The sequence below is a fragment of the Grammomys surdaster genome, unplaced genomic scaffold, assembly GCF_004785775.1.
Source record: "Grammomys surdaster isolate TR1022 unplaced genomic scaffold, NIH_TR_1.0 273, whole genome shotgun sequence".
In the NCBI taxonomy this organism is placed as follows: Eukaryota; Metazoa; Chordata; class Mammalia; order Rodentia; family Muridae; genus Grammomys; species Grammomys surdaster.
Window position 1 is genome coordinate 4272094 of NW_021604714.1, and position 13335 is coordinate 4285428.

A 13335-nucleotide genomic window follows, 5' to 3' on the forward strand; every position below is an offset into this window, starting at 1 on the left:
CTACTGTGTACAGAGTAGGCCTGCTAATGTCTAGGGTAGGAGGTAGAAGTTCATTCTAGCAGGGGTCAATACCCAGAAGGGCAGAGTCCAAGGGTGATCTTACAAACCATTTAGGAATAGTTGCTGAGAGTCAAAGCCATTATTGTTGCAAATTGTAGGGTTTTTTCTTTCTTTTTCTTAAAAGTTTATTGGCATAATTTTTAATTACATTTAGATGTGTATGCTTATTATGTGTATGTGGGTGGAATGACTTCTGAGGCCAAAAGAAGGCACCAGGGTTCCCCTGGAGCTGGAGTTACAAGCTGTCCTGAGTGGCCTGGTGTAGTCCTTGAACTCTGGTCCTCAGAAAAGCAGTAAAGGCTCTTTACTGCTGAGGTTTTCCTTCAACCCCACAACTGAGCCATCTTCCTGGAGCTGTTTTGCTTTTGTTTTGTAGATTAAAGTGGCCTTGTTGTGAATCAGAGGATGACCTTGAACTCTTGATTCTCCTGCCCCCATCTCCTGAACGCTGGAATCAGAGGCAGGCACCACTAGGCCTGGAAAATCCAAGGTCTTCTACAAAGTCTCATAAGGAGATGGCCCGTGTTCCTACTTGCACATACAGATTAGTTAAGCCATTTGAACACAGTGTGCATGGTGCTGTATTAGTCCTGGCAGTAGACCTCAGGCATCCTCTGAGGCTGTGATGATGATTCGGATTATACAATGTATCTCCCTAAAGCTTGTTCCCCTGTGACAGTGTTAAGAGGCAGTAGGACCATCAAGAGGTGAATTGAGAGGTTGTTACTGGCTCCTTTTCTCTTCCTTTCTTTTTTCAAAAGAACTTTTACGTATGGTGTTCGCCCCCATGTATGTCTGGAGACCACTTACATATGTCTGGTACTCAGAGAGGCCAGAGGAGGGTGCCGGATCCCCCTCTGGAACTGGAGATATGGATGGTTGTGAGCCATCATGTGGGAGCTGGAATCCTCTGGAAGAGCAGCAATGCTCTTAACCACCAAGCTCTCTCTCCAGTACCTCTTTTTTTTTTTTTCTTTTAAAACCTGTTACTCTGCACGATTCTCTTCCTATTCTCTGTCTTTCCTACTGTTGTGCTACCATCCGACACAAGATCATCACCAGAGCTAAGGCAATATCACTGTTAGACCCTTGAAACTCGAAACCTCTAGGGTACATAAACCTCTCTCCTTTATAAAGGACCCGGCCTTTGGTATTCCATTGCAGTAACAAAATGCAAACAAATACACACAAGGAACACAGACTTGATTACATTCATCTAATTCAAGGTAAACAGGCTAAATGAGACAGTCCTCTACTGAGAAAGCCTGAGTTAATCTTTACTAGAAATGATGGATCTGAAATAAAGTCTCTTTAGTCAAAAGTCCACATTCCCTTGAGGTAAAAACAATGGCCAAAGTACAAACCTGCCTTATTTGTCACCACAAAGTTTGTGTTCGAGTTCATTCATTACACACCTGACACAGTCTGGAAAGTCTCCATGACCAGGCAGGAACAAAAGTTTCTGCTCTTTCTAAAGATATTCTGAAGCTTCCAGAAATGGAAGTATTACTGCAGAACAGATTTGACTACACGCCTGCTTTGTCCCCGCCTTGTAGTGTCAGGTGCTGTAAATGGGGGTTCCTGTTTAGTGGATCTTGGCTGGCAGACTAAACACAAAGATGCCTTCACAAACAGCATTTCAGGCAGTGGTGGCGCACGCCTTTAATCCCAGCACTTGGGAGGCAGAGGCAGGCGGATTTCTGAGTTCGAGGCCAGCCTGGTCTACAGAGTGAGTTCCAGGACAGCCAGAGATACACAGAGAAACCCTGTCTCGGGAAAACAAAAAACAAAAAAACAAAAACAAAAAACAATAAAACAAAAACAAAACAAAAAAACAGCATTTCACCACACATAGTGGCACCCTTTAACCCCAGCACTTGGGAGGCAGAGGCAGGTGGGTCTCTCTGAGTTTGAGGCCAACCTGGTCTATGTAGTGAATTCTAAGACAACCAGCGCTATATAGTGAGACCCTGTCTTAAAAAAACAAAGCAAAACAAAACCAACAAACGAAACAAAAACAGAAATAGCATCTCCCTTATTGGTTAAAATATATTATCAGTTAGGGGCACTTGTTCTTGCAGAGGACCAAAGTTTGATTCCCAGCATCTACATGGCGACTCACAATTGTCTATAGCTCCAGTTGTCCGGGGTCTTCTGGCCTCCCTGGATACAGGTATGAATGGGGAACACATACATACATGCAGACGCAATACAAAACATTCATCTGCGTAAAATAAAATAATTTTAAGAATAGCTCCAAGGGTCATTTTGTAATTTATCTTTTTAAATCCAGATGTTTCAGCCTCTCTGGGCATGAACCACGGGAATGTATATAGTGCCTGCCTTAGACTGCAGTTGACCCGGAAAAGTTTACTGACAAATACCAATGTTGAGATGACAAAATGGCTCAGCAGACAAAGGTACTCGCCACCAAGCCTGAGGGTATGAGTTTGATCCCAGGACCTATACGATGGGAGGAGAAAATAGATTCCTATAAGATGTCCTCTGAATGCCACACTTGTGCTATGACAGCTTGGTTGTCACAGGTGCCCCAGGCTAAGGATGCAGAAAGGTCTCTGGAACTGGTGGGTTGGGAAGAGGGACGGCGAAGCCTTGAGAAATCTGGATCTGGCCACTGTCCCAGTTATTTCAGGGTTTCCTGCCTCTGCTGTTATATAATGTAGCGTTCTTCAAGTTCTCCCTTCCCCTGCCCCCTTACCATCTTCAAGTTACTGCTGAAGCCGCCAGAGCCAGGGATGCAGCAGCCTTGAAAGCCCGCCAGGGCAGCTGCCGTTGAGTGGGAGGTGACAGGAGCAAGATTCTAATTTGGTCACCTCTCTCCCTCCACACTCTAGACGTGTGAATGCTGTTCTCGTCCTAAGCAGAGTGAAGTGTTTTTGATGTTGCAAAGAGGGGGAGGAAGGGCGGTCTAGCTCCATACACGGAGTGTTTCAAAACATACGAAGGGCGGTGAGACGGCTCAAAGGGGAAGGACACTTGTTGCCAAGACTGAGACCGTAAATCCCATCCCTGAAACATACGCGGTACAGGGACAGACCTGACTCCAGCAAGCAAGTTGCCTCTAATCTTATGTATGCATTATACCTTCCCCCATGCCAAATACGTGAATACATGTGAAAAATTCAAAGAAACAAAGCCTAGAAGGTGGGCTGAGGATGCAACTCCATTGGTAGAGAGGTTGCCTAGCTGGCACAAAGCCCTGGGTTGGATTCCCAGCGCTGCTGCGTGAAGCAGGTGTGCTCATGGATACATTGTAACATTGTTACATTGTAACCCTGGCAGGCAGCAGGTGGATGCAGGAAGGCCAGGAGTTCAAAGTCATCCACTGCCACTTAGAGAGTTTAAGGTCAGCCTGAAGCTTTGCCTAAACCAACAACAACAAAAAGCAAGGGCTGGGGCTGTAGCTCAGTGGCAGAGGACTTACCTAGCATTCACAAGCACATGTTCGTCTCATAAGAAGCCAACCAATGGCACCAGCACTCTGTATGAATAAGCATACAGGGACCCATGGTCTGTTCTTAACAATGTCACCATTTGGTAGGGCAAGTCTCCTTCTCACTTAAACCTTCTATAAAAGGAATATACAGGCCATGTGGTGGTGGTCCACATCTTTAATCCCAGCCCTCGGGAAGCAGAGGCAGGTGGAGTTCGAGGCCAGCCTGGTCTACAGAGCAGGTTCCAGGACAGCCAGGGCTACACAGAGAAACCTGGTCTTGAAGCCAGCATCTACACCGAGCCCCCATCCCCCCAAATTAAAAAATGAAGATAAGCATTTTCTATCATCATGGAAAATAAAGAGTTAAATAAAACTCCACTCTCTAATCATGGCTTTTAAAAATACAATGATATCTTGCCATGATTGGCAAAGAAATGCTTTGTTGGGCTGTATAGAAGATGAGTCACAGAAACTGTGCTGCCAGAAGTCCCTAAAGAGGTAAACAGAGAGTGAATAACCTGGACTGATGTATGCAAATCACCTGCTATCATTGCTCCAGTGGCGTAATACCATCCTTGGTAACTGTGACTCAGATATTCGCTAATGACCCTGGCAGTGACTGTGACCTCAATCCTGCCCTCACTGACGGAAACTAACGCAAGCACACTGGGGCTGATAAGTCTCTCTGGAATCTGAACTGCAGCCTATCCTGGTGCCCCACGTCCCTGGGCCATCCTGATCCCATTTATGGAGGCAAAAGCCTACATCCAGTGGGCAGAGAAAGCCTCCTCATAGCTCCCATCTGTGTACCAAGGGCTGATTTCCTACCAGCAAGCTAACATTTTTAGACTTCATTGTATCTAATGGTCAAGTCATTTCCCTGTTTTTATGTCAAAGGCGTTTGTGCCTGCCACCTAGAACATCCAATCAGAAAGAGGCAACCAGAGTCACCTCAGTTAAAGCAGTTAAAACGGGTGCTATGAGTGACCGTGGAAATTAAATATAAAGAATTAATATTACAGGGTACTATCTGATTCTCTCTATGCGTCTGTGTCTCTGTCTCTCTCTTTCTCGCTTTCTCTCATGGTGAGGGTTAAACCCAGGGCTTTGTGCTTGCTAGGAGAGTACCTAACCACTGAACTATACCCAGAACCCCGATTTTTTTAAAGAAGAAAGAAAGAAAGAAAGAAAGAAAGAAAGAAAGAAAGAAAGGAAGGAAGGAAGGAAGAAAGAAAGAAAGAAAGAAAGAAAGAAAGAAAGAAAGAAAGAAAGAAAGGAAATTAGCTTTTGGAACTTAGCTTTTGAGAAAGGACCTTTCTATGTAGCCCAGGCTGTCCTTGAACAGCCTCTCTCTGTCTCAGCCTCCTGACTGTTAGGATTATAGACTTGCATCATTGTCCCAGATTGTACCTTTGTAAACTTCTCTCTGCATATTCCACATAGCTTTCAGGATGACTGGGAAATATAAGCAGCTCTGTCTGTGTTGAATGTACGAGGCATGTGCTCTGAGCGCTGTGAATCTTGGCACACCGAAGCTTTGAAATCGGGTGGTGATAGGTGCTGAGAATGGGAAGGCAGGAGGCTTTATTGGGACCAGATGTTGTGTATTTGGTGGTTTAGCTACTCTTGAAGTCAGCACTGTCTCTAACCTGTAGCAAACGGACATGATACATTGCTTCATTTCTGTATCACTTTTATGCTGTATCTTAATGATACACTGCTTCATTTCTGTATCACTTTTATGCTGTATCTTAAGACTATATGACTTGGTAGTGTCGATAAGAGATGACAAAAATAGATTTACTGACACACACAGACATATATATATACACACATACAAATGTGCAAATATACACTTACACACATATACACACATACACATGTATACACAGATATATATACGTACCTGTACATATATACACACACATACATCACACATACACACCTGTACATATATATACATACACACATGCGTCACACATATACACATGCACACATATACAGAGACATATACACACTTGTACATATACATACACACATATCACACATACATCACACATGCATACACATATATACACAGAGACATATATACACCTATACATACACACATACATCACACACACATATACATACACACACATACACACATGCACATACATCATGCACACATACATATAAACACACATACACACATACATCATGAACACATATACATACATATACACACAGAGACATATATGCACATATGCACATACATGCATGCACACAACACGCAGACACACACAGTCCATCTACAATTCTACTCCACAATTCCTCTTCAGAGTCTTGTATCTACTAAATCATAACATGGTGTTTTCCTACTTCCAGTCTTTCACAATAGTGAGGCTGAAACACCAGAGGTAGAATATTAAGTGAATCTTTAAAAAAAAAAGAGATAACTTATTCACATAAGGAAGTGTGTCTAATTGACATGGAAATGGGTAGGCAGAGGTCACTCTAGACTCCATGATGAGTTTTGGGAAGCCATCTTGGATATCTCATACAATATGGTGGAACTCCCCTCCTAGGACAGTTGTGGATCTAGCAAGGGTTATCGGTACTGCTAGAGAAGACCACATTTAACATTTTTCTTAAAACAGGGCTTCCTAATCTTGGGCATTCTAGAGATTTGGGGGTAGATAATTCTTTGCTGGAGGGCATGGGCTGGCTCCCTGCACTCACTGTACGGTGCTTAACAATATTCCGCATGCCACTAGCGTGGCCCACTCATGTGACAACCAAGCGTTTCCAGACATTTCTAATGACCCTTTGAGAACAAAGTTAACCACAATTAATATCTATGGCTCCAACCATATTTCTTTTTAAATAAAAATCTCAGGCCTACATGTACTGTTCCTACTAAGAAGAATATCATGCAGAAACATTTAGTTTTCAAAATATAAAATATCTGATGTGATTTATTTTTCATCTTTGAATACATTGTCTTGGGCAATGGTATATGTTGTACATAGAATCTCATTGTTAGAAGTGAGAAACCTGTTCTGACTTCTAATCCTGTCATTAACCAGTCCTGCGACACTGGCTGAATTTTAGTTTAATCTCCCTGACCCTCCCTTAGCTTTTTTTTTCCCTTTGTAAATGAAAAGCTCTGACTGAATTTTCAAGTTCAAAATACAAAGACTGTGTGATTTAGAATTTGATGATTCCGCAGTTGCTAATACCATGGAACAGAAGAGCAAGCACTGTGTCCTAAGCCAGGTTTTATGTTAAGTCTCCTAAGATCACTTAGTTCTGTTTCCTTGAGCACCAAAGGCAAACCCCCTAACCAGATTCTCCTGAAAGTCGGTATCCATCTCTAGAAGAACAAGTGGCCAGAATCCTGTCACGTGATCTCCAGGAATGACTGCTTAACCGTCATAAAGGTCAGTGTAGTTAGCAGTGAGCACATTTCCCTCATTATAGAAAGTGTCAATAGAAATCAGAGACTTGGGATGACGTGGAACTGCAGTCTACGGCCTGAGGAACAACATGCTTCAGTTTTATGGTCACGTCTGTGATACGTATCTTACCAGTAATTCTCCGTCTGTGAGACTGCAGTGACAAGAAACACAAAGAGAATGTGAAAGACTATTACCCAGTCAGAGCAGGCCTGACTGACAAAGCAATGGAGGTAGCTCAACAAGGAAAGATACCCCCAACTCCATTCCCTGCTCCTCCTCCTGCAGGGGCCATGACCCCACCTCTCCAGTCTCCAGGGTCCTCCTTGCCCTGGCACAATGCCTGCATCCCACATGATAGGCTCTCCCATGATGCCAGTGAGGGGCCCTCCTCCTCCTGGGATGATGCTCATGGGACCTGCTCTAAGAACAAAGGCCATCCATGGGAGGCTACACCCCCGTGATGCCCAGGCCTCCCTCACCTGTCTTATGAGGGTGGCCACTCTGCCTGGCGTGACTCAGCCTGACAGATAAGAGCAGAAGGTTCTTTATCAGTTTTGTGTTTCTTGCTCTGTTTTACCAGGCAATTGCTGTGCTGAGCCAGAGTGTTTTTTTTCTAGATGCATGACCAGGAAAACTACCCCCTTCCTAACAGAATAGTTTTGGAAGGGAGGAGTGAGATTAAAAAAAAAAAAGTATAGCCGGGCAGTGGTGGTGCACTTGGGAGGCAGAGGCAGGCAGATTTCTGAATTCGAAGCCAGCCTGGTCTACAGAGTGAGTTCCAGGACAGCCAGGGCTACACAGAGAAATCCTGTCTCAAAAAACAAAAACAAAAACCAAAACAAAACAAAGTGTAAAAAAGTGTGTTTTCCACTTGCAATGTGAAAGGTGGAAATAAAATTGTCAGCTGTTTTAGTTCAAAAGAAAGAAAGGAAGGAAGGAGAAGAGGAAGAGGAGGAGGAAGAAGGAAGAAGAGGAAGAAAAGGAGGAGGAGGAAAAGGAAGAGGAGGAAGAGGAAGAGGAGGAGGAGGAAGAGGAGGAGGAGGAGGAGGAGGAGGAGGAGGAGGAGGAGGAGGAGAAGGAGAAGGAGAAGGAGAAGGAGAAGGAGAAGGAGAAGGAGAAGGAGAAGAAGAAAATAAATGAGACTTGGAGATTTGGAGATGGGCTGGGGCTAGAGCTTAGCTGACAGAGTCTTGCCTACCACACACATGGCCCTGAGTTCAGTTCCTAGCAATGAATAAAATTGGATGTAGCAGTATGTATGCATCTACAACCTCAGTATTCAAGAGATTGAGGTAAAAAGAATCAGAATTTCAAGGACATCTTAAATTACATAGTAAGTTCAAGCCCAGGCATATATGCAATCCTAGCTCAAAAAAGTAAAATAATGCCAGGCAGTGGTGGCATACACCTTTAAACCCAGCACCTGGGAGGCAGAGGCAGGAGGATTTCTAAGTTCAAGGCCAACCTGGTCTACAGAGTGAGTTCCAGGACAGCCAGGGCTACACAGAGAAACCCTGTCTCGAAAAACAACAACAACAACAACAACAACAACAACAACAAAGTAAAATAAAACCAATAAACCTAGGTCTGGCTGTAATACCATAGAAAGTTCTGAAAATACCTTAAGTCCTACACTGTATTCCCAAATGACAAATCCTGAGATAAACTCTGCTGGTCATAGGTCCTTTGTCTGGGTTCCACGGTGTCTAAAGCCCTGACAGAGAGAAAGACGTCTTATTCGATTACCTTCGTGAACACTGGAGCTGCGATGATCGGTTTCCCGTTCAGGCCTTGCAAATAGTTGGTAGGACTCTGACACTGTTAGAGAAAATCAGCAATACAGTCACTGTCACCAAGGTTACTGAATGGATAGACCTAAAGATGACAAATCTACAGGCCTTGTCACATAACATTAACTTCAAGTCAAAAGACCTTGTTTTCTAAATGCATGAATCATAGACTTGAGATCATAGACCAAATCTATTGCATTTCTTCCTAGGTCAGGCTGGCTGTAAAATACACTCCCCCAACCTCCTGTAGGTCTGTGTAAGCAGCCTTAACCTGAAGAGGGCTCATCAAGTCCCTGGGGCTACACAAATCACGGTTTAAAGACCAATGTAGGGCTGGAGAAATGGCTCAGCAGTTAAAAGCACTGACTACTCTTCCAGAGGTCCTGAATTCAAATCCCAGCAATCACATGGTGGTTCACAACCATCTGTAATGGGTACCCAATGCTGTCTTCTGGTGTGTTTGAAGACGGCGACAGTGTACCCACATACATGAAATAAATAAATCCTTTAAAAAAAAAAAGACTGGCTGGGCAGTGGTGGCACACGCCTTTAATCCCAGCACTTAGGAGGCAGAGGCAGGTGGATTTCTGAGTTCGAGGCCAGCCTGGTCTACAGAGTGAGTTCCAGGACAGCCAGGGCTATACAGAGAAACCCTGTCTCAAAAAACCAAACCAACCAACCAACCAAACAAACAAACAAAAAGACTAATGAATTTGGATTCAAAGTTGACATCTGCACTACCAAAGAGGTTAGATATGTAATCCTGAGTATTTTTTAAAGATTAATACATTAAAATATATTTAGATCATCACCAGCATGCAGCAGATACACTTAGTACAATTTTGTGTTTTAAAGTATATGCATACATAAATATTTTTATATATGAATAGAAGAAGCCTGGAAGTCTCCCCAGAAATTATTACTGTGGACTAGAGATATTTATCTGAGGAACAGGGGCATAGACATAGAACCTTGACTAAAGTTTTTTTTTTTAAGATTTTATTTTAGTTTTAGCTATTGTATAGGTCTTTATCTCTGTTTGTGCATGTGCCTGCCCGTATCCATGGAAGACAAAAGAGGCAGCTGGATCTCCAGGCGCTAGAATTACCATTCGCTCAAAATACACGCTGGGGACTGAATCAGGTCCTCTGCAAGAGCAATACTTAATCTTAACCATCGAGCCACTTTCTCCAGCTCTGGTTAAAGTTTTTACTTAATACACTTCTGTACATTGGGTGTCTTATAATAAACATCATCACCAACTTGAAAGATGTCTTTGTTAATTTTTCTAAAACGACAACAACAAAACCACCAACTTCCTGCTTGTCTTGGTAAGGAGAATCATTCCAAGTTCCTTGAAAGAAAGGAAAGATGTACATCCATTGGGTCACATATGATTGGTACTTTTTATAAAACGGGGGTGTCGGTGACACTTGTCAAGTGTCTCTTTTCCTAGGATGTTTTCCCAAGGAGTTGGGAGACTAGGTTCCCAAAGCCATCAGAAGCCCATGCGGCAGAAGGACAAAGTGATTATCTTAATGACAGATCAGACATGAGGAACATGACCCTGCCATGACCTAGATTCTTGTACCTGCTGGATGGTAGACACTCTGGGCTGGGCCACCAAAGGCTGGGCTTGCACTGCTGGAGGAACAGCTGCAGAGGTGGTAGGAGGTGCAGAGGCCTCATTTGGCTTCTGGATTCTGAGAAATTATTAAAATATAGATTATAAAACAGAACTATACACTCATGAAAAAAAATCTCTCAGCAAAACCAGTGGTGTCAGCACTGCTTATAGTTGGACATAGTAAGACTTTGACAAGATCCTACAAATATCCACCCACATTCCATTGCTATATACTCTACTGGGCAATGCACACAGGAAGACAACGTCCTTAGCCTTGGATTCCTTGCTTGGGGCACAGCCAGAGTCAGATATATCAACAGTGTGTGACCTGAGGCTCACATGTGATGGGCACAGTGCAGGCTGGAGACGATTTTTAATGATTTATCTTGCTATCACCGTCTTTATTTCTTTCTCACTTCTTTTTTCTTTTCTTATTTTTCCCTTTCTCCCTCTCTCCATCCTTTAATTTTTTTTCCTTTTTCTTTTTTAAAAATGGGGTTTCGCTGTGTAATTCAGGTTGGCATTGAAGCTACAGAAATCTGCTTGCCTCTGCCTTTTGAGTGCTGGGATTAAAGGTCTACACCACTAAATTTAGATCTCTCATTCTGTCTCTCATTCTGTCTCTGTCTGTCTCTGTCTCTCTCTGTCTCTCTCTCTCTCTCTCTGTCTCTCTCTCTCTTTCTCTCTCTTTCTCTCTGTCTTTTTGCTGGCTTTGAACTAGCTATGTAGCAGAGGGGGACCCTGACTTTCTGATCCTTCTATCCTACATTTGCCTTCTGAATGCTCTAATTAGAGGCATGAGCCCCCATGTCTTTTTATGTGTTGATGGGAATCAAATCCAGGGCTTTATGCACACTGGGCAAGCAAACCATCAATAGCTTCTCTTCTCATCTCAAGCAAGAAAAGAAGGAAAAAAAAAAGGCCAGGCTTTATAAATCTTTATTTCTGGGATTTGTCCCAGCAAAAATAAAAATATCTTAAAGTCAACAAGCTCTTCAAATATATACAAGTTAAAGAGATTTGAACCAGGAAGTACTCTTGAGAAGGATGCAGAAGGAAAATTAGTGTGCTGAGGAAGATAGAGGCCTGGGGATCTGGCCTAAGGACCTGACAAGAGAAAGAGCCTAAGGCAGAGGAGAAGGCTCTGGGTGAAAGATTCTTGTTTTCCAAAAGAGCCCTGGGAACCAGGAAGCACTGGGCTTAAAGAGCCCCTGGTGATCTTGAACATGGGCCTCTCACCTATTGCCCATGAGAACAAATAACCACTGACCACTGACAGCGGACTATTCTTTCTTTAGTCTGGATGTTGCTTCTCAGCTTCTTCATCTCTAAAATGGGTACATAATCATTTGGCCAGTAAGGCTTTCAGGAAGGTTAAAGGAAGTAACTCCCACTAGATGCTTCGAATGTCCTCTCTTTTGCCATGCTCAGTAGAGATGCCTGTGGGATCTCCATACAACCAGAGAGGACATACGGACACAGAATGAATTTTTCTCCTAGACAGCCAGCGTGTATTCTAAGAAGCAACATTGCACGTCTTCCCATAGTTGTTCAGGTCTACAGTAGGAAAATCTTTTTACCCCCTCGTGCCTATTTCATAGAAAGACTGTTTCCTAACCTTCGCTGTACCCAGACGCGCCCCTACGCCCCTAATGATGACTTCCTGGACACAGCCCATGAGGGAGAGTGGCATGTGCAGCTTAATTCCAGCACTTGGGAGGCAGAGACAGGTGGCTCTCTGTGAGTTCCAGCCCACCCTGGTCTCCAGAGTGAGTTCCAAGACAGCCAGGGCTACACAGAGAAACCTTGTCTTAAAACAATAACAACAACAACAACAACAAAACGGTTGGGGGTGGAGGGAACTCAAGAGAAGGGTGGTGCATCCCTAGCTCCTTCCTCTCACCCTAGAGAAATGGAGGCCATGCGTTAGCGTGAGGTGAGGCAGAAAGCTGGATCTGGCCACCAGAGGTGGCCCACATTGGCCGACACTGGTACCGAGTACACTGAGAATCCTGTTTGCCAGACAAATCCTGACACGTATATAAATAAGAAATAAATATCTGAGGGCTACACAGAGAAACCCTGTCTTGAAAAACAAACAAAAAAAAAAAAAAAGAAATAAATATCTGTGTTGTTTAAGTCACAGTTAGTTTGCTCTCCGTTGTATACAGCTGAAGCTAAAAATCTCTGCGGCGCCAAAGTCAATGTAAAGCAAATGGATAAATGTCATCTCTTTCACTTACTGACTCTTGCAGACCAAAACTTGTTCCCATTAGCCTTTGTAGCGTTTGAGCAATAAAATGTGATTTCTTCCCTCCCAGAGCTTCTCCTCTGTGCTCCCCAGCTCTGTGAAGCTTTTCTTGGTCTCTCTCTCCTCCCTTGACCAGCAGTCTACTGAGCCTAATCCTGTTCAGCTTATGAACGGTCCTGTTCCACTCCACTTCGTTACTCTTGGAATTTCTTACCCCACTTCCTGTACATGACCCTCTCCTAGACCTTAGATCTTGTATAGGCAGGAAGCCCACGGTTCTTCTAGGTGTCCACTGAATCTAACGCAGTACCTGGGCCATAGCAGGGGGTCAATCGAAGTTGTATAAAACAATGGATAAAACTTTATTCAGTGCCACTGGTTAGCAAAAAGGCTAAGACTTGCAGAGACATTTATATTGTCTGAAACCCATGGCAATTCTCCTACCTCAGCCTCCTGAATGTTAAGATTACAAGTGTGTGCCACCACACCCAGATTTATAATTACTATTTTAAAATATACTTTAAAAAGTTGGGGGATGCCGGGTGGTGGTGGCGCACGCCTTTAATCCCAGCACTTGGGAGGCAGAGGCAGGCGGATTTCTGAGTTCGAGGCCAGCCTGGTCTACAGAGTGAATTCCAGGACAGCCAGGGCTACACAGAAAAACCCTGTCTCGAAAAACAAAAAAAAAAAAAACAAAAAACAAAAAAAAA

The 13335-nt window shown here is 43.6% G+C and overlaps 1 protein-coding gene across 1 annotated transcript in view; it reads right to left on the bottom strand.

Moving 5' to 3' along the window:
• Mypn (myopalladin) overlaps window positions 1-13335 on the bottom strand; it is a 92263-nt gene that overhangs the window by 39470 nt on the left and 39458 nt on the right. The window contains exons 5-6 of the mRNA XM_028776850.1: window positions 10339-10450; window positions 8704-8775 (exon numbers count right to left, since the gene is read on the bottom strand). Of these exons, the coding sequence (XP_028632683.1) occupies window positions 8704-8775; window positions 10339-10450 (184 nt within the window). The remainder of the gene's footprint in view (window positions 1-8703; window positions 8776-10338; window positions 10451-13335) is intronic.